Source organism: Leptonotus elevatus, chromosome 13 (assembly GCF_054856555.1).
Source record: "Leptonotus elevatus isolate MCC_2025b chromosome 13, RoL_Lele_1.0, whole genome shotgun sequence".
NCBI lineage: Eukaryota > Metazoa > Chordata > Actinopteri > Syngnathiformes > Syngnathidae > Leptonotus > Leptonotus elevatus.
In genome coordinates this window covers 1,462,734-1,477,500 of record NC_141251.1, presented here as the reverse complement: position 1 = coordinate 1,477,500, position 14,767 = coordinate 1,462,734, and the positions used below count along the sequence as shown (strand labels likewise).

Sequence of the window (14,767 nt, the reverse complement as noted above, 5' to 3'; positions counted from 1 at the left end):
TATGATGATGTCAAAATTCACCAAAGTACATCCAGAAAATATTTCTATTTCTTGCTTGGCAAGTGTGGGTTTTGCTACCACGACGACCAGGTGACAAGGGTGTTGTGACGAGGTGAGCGGCTTCTATTTCTGGAGGCGGAGCCCAGAGTGTGGGAAAAAAAAAAACAGCAATCGTTTGTAAAGACAGTAAAAGCATTTTCACTGGTGGAGGCAGCACTTCATATACAATTTCACCCAGCAATCAAGTATGTGCCGCTCATCATAAGTCAACATTGTGCATCTCTGCTTACCTTGCGGGGATGTCCGGCCATGGCTTGAAAGTGGCTGTGGCTCTTAACCCAGGATAGCTTCCCAGTCATGGGAACGTCACAAGCCGCATTCTTCAGCACCCGGCGTGTCTGATTCTTCCCATTCCCTTTTCAGTACTTCCTGGCCGCATCCCGCAGTGAAAGTTGCTAACCAATTTTCTCCGCTTTGAAGGTGAGAACGTGAATTTGGCCAAGTGGTAGCCGGCATCCAAACATCTCGGGAGGAAATCCATGGCAGACTGGAGTCTACTGGGAAACTTCCTGGAGGAAGTGCAGGAACACTCCACCTCCATTGGCAAGGTACACAAACGCGCACGCACACGCACGCACACGGGTCTCCTGCTCAATTGATGTCAATCAGGCTCTTGTTTTGACATAATGTAAAGTTTGAAAGTTTGAAAGCCAGCGTACAAGCTCACAACTAATATTGTACGTATTGCAGATTGCCATTAATCCGTTCCAGCTCAGTAATAAGAACACAATCAAATAGAATGTAAAGAATTAAACGGGATGTTAAATTCAATGGACAGTGTGCTGCTCTCGCGTGTGTGCATGCCTTGGCCACCAGGGGGCAGTATAATACATACAGTACATAATACATGCAAAGAAGGCAATTTCCATTCAGATCAGTAAGATGCATTAATATTTGTCCATTTTCACAGCGCAGGTTGAAGGTTTATAGATGACATAGATGCTAGTTTTGTTAGCCCGCGTATGGCGTTTTACATTGAGTGTTAGCATTAAGCTTGTTGCTACCAGTTGCTATTTGGGGACTAATGTAACATTTCATTCCATAAAGATGACATGAAATTGCTATTTAAAAAAAAATGGGAGGGACTACAAAAGCGTTAAAACAAGACAAAACAATCAAACGGCATTTTCTGTTTGCAGGTGTGGTTGACCATCCTGTTCATCTTCCGCATTCTGGTACTCGGGACGGCGGCCGAGTCGTCTTGGGGTGACGAGCAGGAGGACTTCAACTGCGACACGGAACAGCCCGGCTGCGAGAACGTTTGCTACGACCGGGCCTTCCCCATCGCGCACATCCGATACTGGGTACGCACACTCATTTTTTTTTCCCGTGTTTGAAAAAAATGACTTAGTCCAAGAAGGTGAATAAAAAAACAAAAAATATTTTGTTTCCTTACTGTTGTTTTACAAATAGTTCATTAAAACTCTAGTGTTGTCCCCCCCCCAAAAAAAAGTAGGCTAAGCTTTTGAACGCGATCCCGCAGGTTCTGCAGATCGTGTTCGTTTCCACGCCCAGCCTGGTGTACATGGGCCACGCCATGCACACCGTGCGGCGGGAGGAGAAGCGGCGCAACCGAGAGGAGGACGAGGGGGGCGACGACAACGACGACCCGGGAGGGGGCGACGAGGACGAGGAGCAAGGCGGCAAGGAATCGAGAAAGGGCAAGAGGGCGGGGACGGTTGGCAGGGTGCGCCTGAAGGGGGCGCTGCTGCAGACGTACGTGCTGAGTATCCTCCTAAGGAGCATCATGGAGGTAAACGCAGTTTATTGTACGTGCCTCAAGATATCTTTGTTTTTTAAGATCGCTCACATTATTTCTTGTCTCAAAAATTTGTACTCAAAAATTGCGGTCGCTAACATTTCTTCAAAAACTGAAACCAAGATTACTGTCCAACTAAACATGAAACAGTAATGACATGATTGGTAAACACAATATACAGGCTAACGAAACTAGCATTGATGTTGCGGTGTAATTAGATAGATAGAGAAATAGACACTTCATCCTGTGAGGGGAATTAGATTGTCACAGCAGCAATGGACAATGGACATGAAATAACTCTATTAGGCTCAATTAAAAAAATAAAAATCAAGTACCTGACTGTAGTTGACGTGTTGGTCCATCCAGGTGGTGTTCCTGTGCCTGCAGTACTTCCTGTATGGAATATTCCTCCACCCTCTCTATGTCTGCAAGGTAGAAAATAAAACAGTATTGTCAAGTTATTTTTGCAGCCATTAAGTGTCATTGTGTGTGTGTGTGCTTTTGTCTTTGCTACATTGTGGGGCCCATACACTTGAAATTGTGGGGACATTTTGGTGGTCCCCACAAGTTCAGACTTCTTTTTGAGGGTCAAGACTTGGTTTTAGAGTTTAGGTTTGAATTGGGTTATGGTTGAGGTTAGGGTGAGGAATGTGGAAAGGCAATCATTTTTCATGCTTGGGGTTAGGGGGAGGGGCTAGAAAATGCATTATGTCAATGAGATGTTCCCATTAAGACATGTAAACCCAACGTGTGTGTGTGTGTGTATGGTTAGGCCTGGCCGTGTCCCCACCTGGTCAACTGTTACGTTTCGCGTCCCACGGAGAAGAACGTCTTCATCGTGTTCATGTTGGCCGTGTCGGGCGTGTCCCTGGTGCTCAGCGTGCTGGAGCTCCACCACCTGGCCTGGAGGCACTGCTGCAGGTAAACACACAAAATAGGATTATGTTATCAACTGTCCAAAGTGCTCATCAAGCATTAGTTGGAAAAAATGGAAAATTCATTGCATCACATTTTTACTTTGTTCTTGGAATATTAAAACGTTTTCCCCTCAAAGAAATATAACTTTATTCATGGTTTGTTACAACTTTTTCTGTGCATTCTCACTCACCAAAATCTGATTTTTTTCTTTTCTAACAAAACTTCTTCTTCTTTTTTTAAAGGACTTCATTTTTGGAAAAATGTTTGACTTTTTTTTCCTATAAAAAATATGTTTTTGTTGTAATAGAACTTTCTTCTTGGGGGAAAAATGACAATGTATTACTTACATTTTTATTTAACCCCCGCCTACACCCACACATACCATTTCTTTCAATAAAGACTTTTGTCTGTTATTCTTGCACTACTACTAAAATCTTTTTCTCTATTTTTTTTTTATTATTTTCTGAAAAAAAATCCTTCCAACAAAAAATTGCATTATTTGTAAGATTGCAATGTTTTTAGAAGCCCAAAACTGGTTCCACACTAACAATGTGAAATAAAAACGTCCTCTTTGTCTTTGCAGACGTTTATTGGCGTCAAGGAAGTCAGCGACCGCCAAAGAGTCACCTGAATCCAAACAAGTCCCCTCGTCCCCGTCCCCGTCGCCGCCATCCACCCCACCTCCCGAGTTCAGCCAGTGCGTGATCGGCTCCTCGCACTTCCTGGCGCTGCCCTTCCCCAACCACCGGCTCGCCCACCAGCAGAACTCGGTCAACATGGCGGCCGAGCAGCACAAGATGGCGGCGGGCGCACGCGGCGACGAGAGCCTGCTGAAGATGAGCTGCTACTCCGCAGGCTGGCGCGGCCCCGCCAACATGGCCGTCTGCTGCGACGACGCCGGCTGCCTTCGGATCCAAGGCGCCGGCGGCGCCGAGCAACTGCTGCTGTGCGCCGCCGAGGCCGTGGCCAGCCCCAGGGACAAACGTCGACTCAGCAAAACCAGTGGCGCGAGCAGCCGAACGCGAGCCGACGACCTCGCCATCTGACAACAGAGGCCTAACTTGTGATGCGCCCAATCAACACTGCGGCCCTTCATGCACAAGCCTCCGAGGGGCATTCCACTCTTAAGGCCTGACCCGCTTGTCATAAAACTGAATGAAAGCAGAATGGTGGGAATCAGGCTACACATTTTTTATTTTTTTATTTTAAAGGCAAACAAGAGCGGCTGCATGTAGGTCACCAACATAATTCTACTGGATTGCAAAAGGTCATAGAGAAGGTCATGTATTTGGTAGCACATCGCAATAACAAGAAACCAAAACAAAATAACTTAACAGCATCTGGAGCACTTCACATTCAATATTTATCTCATAACGTAACAAAAACGGAAAGAAAATACATCCTACTCACTAGAGAGGATTATTATTAAAAGCCGGTATATTTGATATCATTTATTTTCCGACCCAGTTTTCCCTCTTTGAGACGACACCGGGAAAAAAAAATCAACTTTGGCCTTGTAATTCTGTGAATTTTCTTTTCCTTAAAACGTTGACTTTTTCCATCCAATATTACATGAAAGAAATTCCAATTTCATTGCAGTACTATTACGACTTTTCTCAGAAAGAAGAAATCCAACTTTATTTTTGTAACATTATGACTTTTATTTCCATGGAATCAACAGCTCCTCTGCTGATCACCGCCGATTAGAATCTTTGCTCTATTTGGCCCCGAAGATGTGATTAGCGATCAATCGTTATGACACAGTTGATTATGAAACCCATCTGGACCACCATAACACAAACATTAACGATGTGCCTTATTCTTTTTATTGGGTGATGGATGAACTACGATGCAGCCGACTCTGGATTGGACAATAAGTTGCATCTTTCCAGTGAAAACATATAACTTTTGAAGAGGGGCCACGGAAATGGAAGTGGAGTGATGAGCAGAGACACAACTCTGCCTAGGAACCAAACAACTTTTGTAAAAAAAAAAACAACAACAAAAAAAAACTGCTGGACGATGTCAAACTTGAATGAGTTCTGAATGTTGATCTTTTTTTTTTTTATTACAGAGATGTTTTTTAGAAGTCTGTGCGCTTTTGACTGTGAAGTTGCTACAGTGGACTTTCATAAAAATGCATGCTTGCTATTCAATTGTTCGATCACCATTTATCACATATTCTTCATTACAACTTTTTCTAAAAAAAAACAAGTATATATTTTTGCTGGTAACCTTACTTTTTATTTTCACAATGAAAACTTTTTCTGGATTATTTTCCTGACCAAAAGTTTTTTTGATTTTGAAATAAGTGCTATACAATGCTGAATTTTAGTCAAAAAATGTTCTTGTTTAAAAATAAATATATTTCTTGAAAAATGTTTACTTAAATCTGGGAATTTATTTTATTCTCAATAAGGCTTCCGTATTTTAATATGGTATTTACATAATGACATTGTATTATGACCTTTTTTTCCCAGTTACATTGCTTTTTTTTTTATAATTACCTATGGGATGGACAATCATTTGCCCACACTCGAAATGGCCTTTTTATTTTTTATTTTTGAAAATAAAAAAAATTTCTGGAGTTTTTAAGTTGTAATAACAGTGTTCCCCACTAGATAGCAGACACCACTTACACTGTACTTGGGCATCAGAGAAGAAGAAAGAGCGGGTGCTGATGAAAAGCAGCACTATGACTCCATTTGGTCAAGAATTTTTTTTTGGCCTTTCAGGTAAAACATGAAGCAGATTACATGTTCACAGAATTCAAACGCACACTCACAGCTATTTCTGACATACACAAAAAAAACTTGGAAAATTTATCATTGCTCATTTCCAACCCAAATTATCTTGCAGAACCGATGAAAGGATGTCAAAGATTAATTAAAAAATTGGGACATTAAATAAATTGTAGATGTGTGTGTAAACCTTTCTACAGCAATGTGCCTACTGCCAATTCTGATGGACAACAATGTATACGTTGCTTTATATGCAATTACCTCAGTTATCATCACACATCATCTATCTTATTCAATCACACAATTAATAAATAATAATTTTATACATCCACGTAGGTCCAGCTTTATTCTATCTCACATACCCCCCCCCCCCCCCCCCTCTTGTTCCCATAGCAAATGTCAAGGGCTGGATGAGCATTCCCAGCAACGGGTTAAAGTTGAAATATGAGAAAAGAATGTGAAGGAATCTCAATGTTGATTTTTGTCTCCTCCCGGCCGCCACTTTACCGTCATGATTCCAACGCATGCGCAACATGGCATACCCGGAAAAACAACGCGTGTGTACGAGACGAGTAGTACTTGTGAACGGCAAAATGATGCCTTTATTGAGGTTTAGTATTTACTGTACTCATAGTTTCTCTTCATTTTAACTAGGTTTGTGCTGTTAGGTTTCACTGCGCGTTTGGATTCCCGTGTTAAATATACGTTCAGATAACGACCAAAATCCACCAATTTCGTAAAAAATACATTTAAATTATGTAATAATGGTGTGTCTTAATGCCATTCCGTCGCAAGAATGTTTGCTGCGTTTCAAGACTTTTGTCGTTCATCGTGATTTTAAATAATCCTTACATCAAATTTACCTGTCGTCAGGGCACCTCCCGATGACGTCAGAAAATTTGCAGCTAACGGGCGTAACACGTCGTTTGAAATGAAAATAATGTTTATGTTCATAATTGTGCTGAATTAAAAGAACATTTAGTTGCTATACACACTTGTAAATATTGTGGAATATATTTGTATGTATTTTAAAACAAAAGTTTAGGCATGGCACTTGCCGTGCCGTCACATCCTGATGACGTCACACACCGCAGACCCACTAGAATGTTTTTAATTTTATTTAATAACAATCCCTTACTTTCTGATGTAGAGTGGTAGAGAAATAAAATAAGTAAAACCAAAAATCAACAATAAGATCCCAAAAGACCATTAAGTTACTAATCTTAATCGATATATAAATAAATGAGTTGATGCTCAAAGTCCAGGGATGGTCATGAGTGGTTGCGGACGAGCAGCAAGAAAGAGGAAGAAAAAACGTGACTGCGTGGTCCAATCAGGTATAAAAAGTACATTCTGTAAAAGTGTGTTATTGCGATGTATAGAAGTCATTTATTTTAACGTCTAATTGTGGCCCAGTTTCCCTGAGCCACCAGCCTGAGTACGTGGAGCTGCTCAGGTTTCTCCACCACCGAGGATTCACATCAACGCTGCTGCAGCCTGCGCTCTTCTCTGGTTTTCACAACATTATATTCAATCTGAAACATACAGCAGGACCATTCATGGAACAAAAATAAATAAATGTTTGTTTGTTGATTGTCTCTTCAGACACAGGCCGAGGTCTGCAGGCACTCGGGAGCATAAAAGTAAGACAAGATCACCATCCAGTCAGGTTCCCCAAATAGGAGCTCAAGGAACAGGAATTGATGAAAGCATCTCTGTGTGTGTGTTCAAAGCCCAACCAACTGTTGATTTCTCTGCCCGAGTCTTGTTTGCTTACAACATCCACAGTGCTGGACAGCTATCTAGGACATTACATCAAGAGGTAAATACAACATTAGTGTAAACGTACTTACTACACATTGACATATAAGCAGATGCTAAGAGATGCTTGCTTTAGTCCTTTCAGTCATAACAAATAAATAAGCATTTGTCTTCATCTTATCAAGACAGTTTGAACAATTGTATCTTTAGTTTAGGGATGGTTAGGTACATACTTAGGGATCCCCAAAGAAATTCAGTTTTTAACCTTCTCACTTGTGGTAGTAATTTAGTGTTAGTAATAATACTATTAGGAATACTGTAGTGGTAGTTATATTAAAAGTAAAATGTCATTACTGTAGTATTAGTAGTAGTTATAGTACTCTTAAAACAGTTGTGTCAAAAATGACCTAATTTGGATAAAAATGGACAAACCCGCAATTTTGGGTCAATTTGACCCAACTTTCAGTCTTCCATCCATCCATTTTCTTAACCGCTTAGTCCTCACAAGGGTCGCGGTGGGCGCTGGAGCCTATCGCAGCTGGCTTCAGACAGTAGGCGGGGCGGGGTACACCCTCAACTGGTTGCCAGCCAATCGCAGAATTTTCAGACTTGTTTTGTTCAATAATAAATAATAGTTGTAGTAATTGCATGCATGTTTGTAATGGTAGAAGTAGTAGCAGAATTTGTAGCAGTCTACCCACATTTGGTGTCCCAATACTTTTGTGTGGTCAGCTGGAAGCCGCGACCGTCGCCTCTGTTGGCCCTCTGTGTCTTCCTGGCGTGTGAGCGGCACAGAGGAGCGGACGCCGACTGGTCGCCGTACATCCGCGTCCTTCCCGCTTCCTACGCGTGTCCCGCCTATTTCGCCCGAGACGTGGCTGCGCTCCTGCCCGCCGGACTGCGCCGGCGAGCTCGAGAGCAGGAGGATGCCTTGCGGGACATGCACTCGTCCAATCAGGATTTTTTTAGGTGCGTATATATTTTGAAATGAATGCAATTGTTTTTTGTGGGAACTTTAATGGATGATGTTTAAATTCAGGACTTTGCAGCCTGTCCTCAGTCAGCCTGTGGAGGACGTGTTGACGTTTGAAGCTCTGAGGTCCTGAAAAACTCTATTTAAGTACAGTGCTTGAGTAGTTTGTTACTGTCCTTGACTGATTACATCAAGTCAATATGAAAATGTTGGTGTGTTGCCCAGGTGGGCGTGGTGCAGCGTCAACACACGCTCCGTCTTCATGCGTCACCCGTCCAGCCAATTTTTGTGCGGGCAAGATGACTACGCGCTGGCTCCCTTTTTGGATTTGCTCAACCACCGGCCTGATGTGCAGGTAGACGTCACGTTGTCTAATACGCGTTTTAAAAAAATCTTCATTGTCGATTGATTGTTCGCAGGTCAAAGCGGGTTTCAACCACGAGACAAAAAGTTATGAGATCAGGAACCTGTGCGGGACGCCGCGCTTCCAGCAGGCCTTCATCAACTATGGTTCCCATGACAACCAGCGCCTGCTGCTGGAGTATGGCTTCGTCGCTCCCGGGAATCCACAAAGTGTGGTCTACGTGGATGCGGGTGGGTCACAGTAATATTTGATAGTAGTGCAATTACAGGTGACAGAAGTATTCGTTGTAGTTTTTACAAGTGTTAAGGATGTGCAGAGTGAAGTGAGTGTGGTTGTGCAGAAATCCTGCGCGAGGTTGTGAAGGGAGACAAAACAAGTCTGGAGCAGAAGATGAAGTTCCTCGCAGACAACGACTTCCTCAAGTCAGACATTTTACAGTTTGCCTCCTCCAAATAATAGTCGGTGCTGAGTAATCATGTAGTTCTTGCGTCCCCTTGCTCCTCGCAGTAATCTGAGCGTGAGCAGCGAAGGTCCCAGCTGGAGGCTGATGACTGTCCTCAGACTGTTGTCACTGCCTCAAACTCTCTAGTAAGTTATGACCATTCGGTTCAAAGTAAAAGTTCTTTGAATCCATGTTGTTTCGTCAGTCACCAGTGGAAGGCGGTGTTGCGCGGTCAAGCGGTAGGCGAGGAGGCCGAGCACTGGAGCGTTCAGACGGCGAAGGTGTTGTGCCAAACACTCCTCCAAGACACGCTCACAGCTCTGGATAAGGTTTGTGATGGCTCAGTAAAGTATACTAGGCCAATACATTTTTTTTTTTTTAAAGTCTCAGGTAAAGTGTGGATTCAACTCCCAAAAGTTCCACTTATGCAGTCCCCATACAACTACATTACGTATGTATATTTTTCATATTAGATGGGAACAAATTAATGGTGTCATGCCATCTGCAGAGGTTGAAACAAGTAACAAGTCTATTTTGGCAAACTAAGGAGTAAGTAGGTACTGTATATATTTTAAAATGGCGTAAAAGCAAAAGGTTACCTGAAAATAGCTACTCAAGTACAGCAATGCACTTATTCAATGACTGTACTTGAGTAGGATTTTTATTCGTACTGCACTTTATTACTTCCCACCACTGCTCATTTGCTTTTTTCCCACACAGATCTCCAAGCTTCTCCAACAGGGGGCGCCCTCGCTTAGGGAGCAGCTGCGGTTGGTCCAGTCACTGCGACTGGAGGAAAAAGGCATCCTGGGAAGATGCCTCCATTCGCTGACAGAGTCCCTAAGAGAGGCGAGTCAACCGTACGTGGATGACGTGAGCTGATGTGGATGGATGGACGGACGGACGGTCACGGGTTCTATTCCAAGAAATGTCATCAAGAAAGTTTCCAGAGGCTCTGAGAAAGAAAAAAAAAACACTCCCTGGATGGATTTTATTGACGGTGCATGTGTTAATACAACATCATGGACAGTGTGTGACATACTGTGAGATCCCAGCAAGACCATAAAAAAATTCTCGCTGAAATGTGGCAAAACTGTAAGAAAGTGACTGGCAAAAATGAATAACCAGGGCAGGTTACTGGTCTTGCTTCCATCGAACCCTGTCAGAATAGACCCAGTGTGTCCGGAAAGTCTAAGAGGTCCTTACACTTAACAAAAGCAGTCCATTTAAGAGCGCGTCATCACATTTCAACCACGGCTTTTTTCTTGTGCTGGAGCTGCACGTCCTCCATGGTGGCCGCCGCTTCCTGGAGAGGAACCGCCTCCTCGGGCTGAGGGCTGCAGGGACAAACACATCAACAGCAATTAAGACTTGGGACAAGCCAGTGTTATGGTAGTCGCACTGATGTTAGTAGTCGTAGTCTTTTACACGGTACACCTGCTCGGAGATTTGATTCCTTACAACATGATAGGAACTCGTGTGCTTTGTGTACCTGAGGACTCCAGATGACATCTTCTCCATAATGTCCCTGAGAATATCTGACAGCAGCTTGTTAAAGAGAGTATATCTGGCTGATGGCGCGCCGGACGAAATTGCGAAGTGGCTAGGCCAAGGATACGCAGGTATCGTCCCTGCTGCGATGACGAAGCCAACCACACTTGAGGGTTGAGAAATGACACGGAGGCAGATTTCAAGAACATTAGCCTGCTGTCAGGAGGATCCAGCTGCAATCAAACGTTACTGTATGTGAAAGGTGCACGTACCAATTCACTGTTTATTAATGCTGCCCATATCCACTCACTTGCATGTCTTGTTGGGACGTCACCCAGTGGCCCCCCACTGCCAACACACTGATGATGTCATGCTTGTGTGGAAGGAACGTCGCCTCCTCTTCCCCTGCCTCCGCCTTATCGGTTTCTGGCTGCTCCTTTTCTTGCAGACTAACTTGAGTCAAGAAGCGCAAGATTCATCCTACTGACAAACTTGGCTCAAAATGATTTAAAAAAAAAATATATATATATATATACCTCCTTGGTCAACAACGATATCCACTCCCAGACCTCCAGTCTCCTCCATGATCGCCGGAAGAAGCTCTGATGGGTTTTTGTAGACGGGAATCACCCTCACTGCAGCGACAAAAGCACATTTGGTCATTTACAGTTACAAAATGTATAGTGATTAATGTCATAGCAGTTAAATGATCTTCCACTAGATGGCAGAAGGTGCAATTAACCAGTTGCCTTTCATATCACAGACAACAAGTTTGGTTCTCAACTAACTAGGCCCAGATTGCATAATTTGTGAGAAATTTAAGAAGCAATCATCACTATTCCAACCTACTAGAACACTTCAACTTTATTTGGGGTAATCAGAGGCCCTTAAAATGGTGGCAGGCGTGTGCGGACTCACATTTAGCATGAGTTTGATTGGTTAATTCTCAACACACAGTTTTAAGAGGGTTTTATCTTTATTTTGCTATTATTTCTACTTCCCTCTTAAAAATGTTTTTAATGTTTGTTTTTATTAATGGTTGGAAAGGTTTTGAAATTATTTTATTTTGGCCTCTTTTTTTTTTTTTTTACTCCTTTAACCCTAAACCCTGCATTTGAACAAGGGAGTGCAAAGTTTTTACAGCCACTGTGTACTTTTTGTGACATTTTCGTTTGTTGGCATGCTGTGAGAATATCCATATGCAAAATATGTCTCTTGGCTCAATTATGGTTGGGAAACACTGACAATATTTGCTCCTCATCCTATCACTTTTGAATATTTTCCACAAGATTCACAAGAATGTAAAACTGAGTTTTGTTGAGAGTAAAAAGGAGAATTTAAGCAGGCAAATAACATTAAAAGGCAGCAAAGATCTCACCCACAAGAGGTTCCTGAACACCTGAGGGACACAAGGAAGAAATGGGGAAAAAGGTAGGAAAAGATAAAAAAAAAGATGAGCGTAAAGGTAGACAATTTGTTTCAAAGACATTTAAAAGGCTCCGAATGGCATTTTTTTCGGGCGGGTATTCAAAACAACTGTTTTCAATATCACACACAAAGTAGTAGTACTATTTTTTGTTGTTGCAATTTTTGCCATCTCGATGTTGTGTGCCCAGTACAACATTTGGTAAACAAGTGGCACCATCGTGTGGTCAGTTTATGCCGTCCACCTTTGGTTTGTCCTAAAAAGATCTTAAAAGGGGAACTCAGGGCAATACAATTCATACGTATTCTGATTAATCTTGTGTTTCCTGGAATAAGAACAAAGCAGATTAATCTATCCGTTTTCATAAATCTCTGGGCACTGCCATTTTGACCTATACTGCCGTCTAACGTCATGGCTCATTTGTTTCTGGGTTGGTCACGTGACACTTGACGACAATTTACAGTGTACATCATCCATCCAGCCATTCATTTTCTTTCGACTGTGAGGCAGAGGTGCTATAAGCACTAATCCACTATGCAGCCATGAAAACATTCAAAGTGGAACGAAATTCCTACATGGTGTTGAAAATATGACCCATGGACAGCGAGTGCGCGTACAGACCTACTCTGGGCCTGAGCTGCTCCAAGAAGGCGTGCTGCTCCTCAGAATGCGACGTGGTCAAAACCTTCACACCGTGGTAGGACGCCAGCTGGATGCACATCAGGCCAAACGACTGAGTGGGGAAATAAAACGCATAGCGGATCTCAACGAAAGTGCATCGTTCATCGTCGCCGTGGCGGACGGGACGGGACGCACGTACGCTGGCGCCGGCCACCACCAGGAGCGTCTGACCGGCCGCCATACGAGCGTGAGTGTGGAGGGCGCTGTACGCACGAAGGCCGTCCTCCAGCGCTCCGGCCACGCTCGTGCAGCTCAGCTTCTCCGGCTTCGAAACTGCACAACAAACGCAAATAACTTCAGTACTTGCCATTTTGACAACATTTTTGAGCCAGCAGCATAAAAAAATAGGGAGAGCATCCAATGTCATAAAGCGCATTATTGCAGACTTAATAGAAAGTATCAAAGTCACTTCAGGATAGCACCGGCATGTTGTGTATGTGCGTGCATGCAAAGAGGAGTCAATGTTACCGAGATACTGCTCATTTATGTCAATGACATCACTGAGTCCCGAGCACACAGAGTCTAGAGGTAGGATACCTGCAAAAGAAGTCAAACCAGGAAACTAAAGTCTGTGTTGCAAGCACATGAAGCATTGTGAGTAGCCTACCTACAACCTCGTCATTGGGTTGAAAGAAGGTGACTTTTGGGCCCACTGCAGGTACGACAGGAAAAGAAGTACTGAGTACGCTTTTTTTTTTTTTTTTTTAATCTAGCACTTATAACTGAGAAAACTTACAAAGTGTTTAAGGTCAAAAATCAAAAAGGGAATAAAAGAAACATGTCAAGCAGAACAGTGAATATGAAGCAATATTGTTTTGGGCTTTTGTGACATCTCAAACTTTAAAACGACAAACAAGACTGAGACAAGACCTTTGAGTGCAGAACATTAATTTGTGCCACATATATGAAATGAAAGAAATGGGCCGTGAGCGACGCTGATTCAAAGAAAGGCTTGAGATATACGCCAGTGGACTGCATCATCTTTACTCGTGATCGCGATGCACACTTTTAATTACCTAATTCCACAATACTTTGTTTCTACCATACAACATTCATTGAAGAACATAGGTGGCAAATATATTCGTCTGCTGCCGTAAAAGGTTGGATTCCAATAAATAAGTTAAACAGTCTGTCTACTTTTACCATTTTGTACACAAGTTTCAGTACTTCTACTGATGCAGTACAGCAAGTGGATAGTTCTGCCACCTCTGAGTGAAGTGATTGATCATTGTTTTGGCTTCTCACCTCGCTGTACTATGCCGGCCACCTCCCTGCCGACTGGAATCGCATCCCTCTGCAGCCCCATTTCTTCCAGAAACTGGAGCATGCAACAAACAGAAAGCATCAGGTCTGTGACAATTACAAGCATAGTGATGTAACTGATGTAACTTATTCTAATGCCCACTTGATAGATGATTCTATTACCTTGACGTCCACTGGGCTAAGGCCACACGCCTTCACGTGAATTCTGACGTCATGGCTGTCCAAGACCTCAGGAAGGCTCTAGAGAGGGAAACATCACAAAGAGAGATTATGCTTGACAGTTACACAGCCTTAACAGTCTCGTATACGCTCTGTAAAAATAGCCATCCTCGTCAGAAGATATTTTAATTCGGTTTCAATTGTTTTTCTGGCATAAACAAGACGACAGTAACACAATCTCACCGTTTCCTGAGTGACGAATTTGAGCTCGCTGCCGGTAATTTGACCAAATAAACCCTTCATGTTGTTATTATTAATTGGCCTTTCTGTTTACGTGCACGTATCATGTGACCACCATTTCCTTCTTCGTTTGTTCTTAGGGAGAGGAGTCAAGTGATAATTTATATCGTAGCGCCATCTGTTGAAAGTTTCTAGGCGCTACAGTTTCATTGTCACACACATTCACCAAATCTTTGCTCAGTCACACTAACATAAATTCAATTAAATCAAGTTGACATGAAACATTGCATTACATATAAATTATATTGTTATAATGTTATTACTACTATTCTATTAATTATATCCATAACAGTTATTAAATCAATTGTCCTCACAAGGGTCTCGTCTCGGGGCCGGTGCTAGATATTAAAAGTATATATTTTAAAGTATCTTTTAAATTTTGTTTGTCTGATTGTTTGTTTGTTTTGGGGACAGCGAATTTGTTTGTTT

The 14,767-nt window shown here is 42.6% G+C and overlaps 3 protein-coding genes across 16 annotated transcripts in view; 2 read left to right on the top strand and 1 right to left on the bottom strand.

The window, feature by feature from the left end:
- The window catches only part of gja5b (gap junction protein, alpha 5b), a 6,968-nt gene extending 1,942 nt beyond the window's left edge, over nucleotides 1-5,026 (top strand). Inside the window, exons 2-7 of the mRNA XM_086092382.1 lie at nucleotides 481-608; nucleotides 1,200-1,364; nucleotides 1,544-1,813; nucleotides 2,186-2,251; nucleotides 2,592-2,740; nucleotides 3,321-5,026. Coding sequence (XP_085948508.1) covers nucleotides 540-608; nucleotides 1,200-1,364; nucleotides 1,544-1,813; nucleotides 2,186-2,251; nucleotides 2,592-2,740; nucleotides 3,321-3,783 — 1,182 coding nt within the window. The 5' untranslated portion in view covers nucleotides 481-539 and the 3' untranslated portion in view covers nucleotides 3,784-5,026. The remainder of the gene's footprint in view (nucleotides 1-480; nucleotides 609-1,199; nucleotides 1,365-1,543; nucleotides 1,814-2,185; nucleotides 2,252-2,591; nucleotides 2,741-3,320) is intronic.
- Nucleotides 5,027-6,021: 995 nt separating this feature from the next.
- setd4 (SET domain containing 4) lies at nucleotides 6,022-12,889 on the top strand. Its single transcript, XM_086092381.1, has 12 exons — nucleotides 6,022-6,815; nucleotides 6,895-6,990; nucleotides 7,084-7,121; nucleotides 7,212-7,300; nucleotides 7,972-8,208; nucleotides 8,279-8,338; nucleotides 8,438-8,567; nucleotides 8,632-8,806; nucleotides 8,917-8,998; nucleotides 9,084-9,164; nucleotides 9,224-9,347; nucleotides 9,739-12,889. The coding sequence occupies exons 1-12, from the start codon at nucleotides 6,746-6,748 to the stop codon at nucleotides 9,898-9,900; spliced, it is 1,344 nt and encodes a 447-aa protein (XP_085948507.1). The 5' UTR covers nucleotides 6,022-6,745; the 3' UTR covers nucleotides 9,901-12,889.
- On the bottom strand, nucleotides 8,233-14,426 carry cryzl1 (crystallin, zeta (quinone reductase)-like 1). Of its 14 annotated transcripts, none has more exons than XM_086092375.1 (13): nucleotides 14,282-14,426; nucleotides 14,042-14,119; nucleotides 13,862-13,934; nucleotides 13,224-13,268; nucleotides 13,085-13,153; nucleotides 12,756-12,889; nucleotides 12,557-12,668; nucleotides 11,888-11,908; nucleotides 11,046-11,144; nucleotides 10,820-10,962; nucleotides 10,511-10,742; nucleotides 10,225-10,355; nucleotides 8,235-9,973 (listed from the first exon to the last, which is right to left on the bottom strand). In XM_086092375.1, exons 1-13 carry the CDS (start codon nucleotides 14,339-14,341, stop codon nucleotides 9,953-9,955), a joined length of 1,218 nt encoding a protein of 405 aa, XP_085948501.1. In that variant the 5' UTR covers nucleotides 14,342-14,426; the 3' UTR covers nucleotides 8,235-9,952. The 14 variants fall into 14 exon arrangements, 12 of the variants coding, with proteins under 12 accessions (XP_085948503.1, XP_085948496.1, XP_085948501.1 ...); XM_086092373.1 differs by having other exon boundaries at nucleotides 9,676-9,973; nucleotides 10,511-10,556; nucleotides 10,637-10,742; nucleotides 12,756-13,153; XM_086092378.1 differs by lacking the exon at nucleotides 8,235-9,973 and having other exon boundaries at nucleotides 9,996-10,355; nucleotides 10,511-10,556; nucleotides 10,637-10,742.
- Between the last annotated feature and the right edge of the window lie 341 nt (nucleotides 14,427-14,767).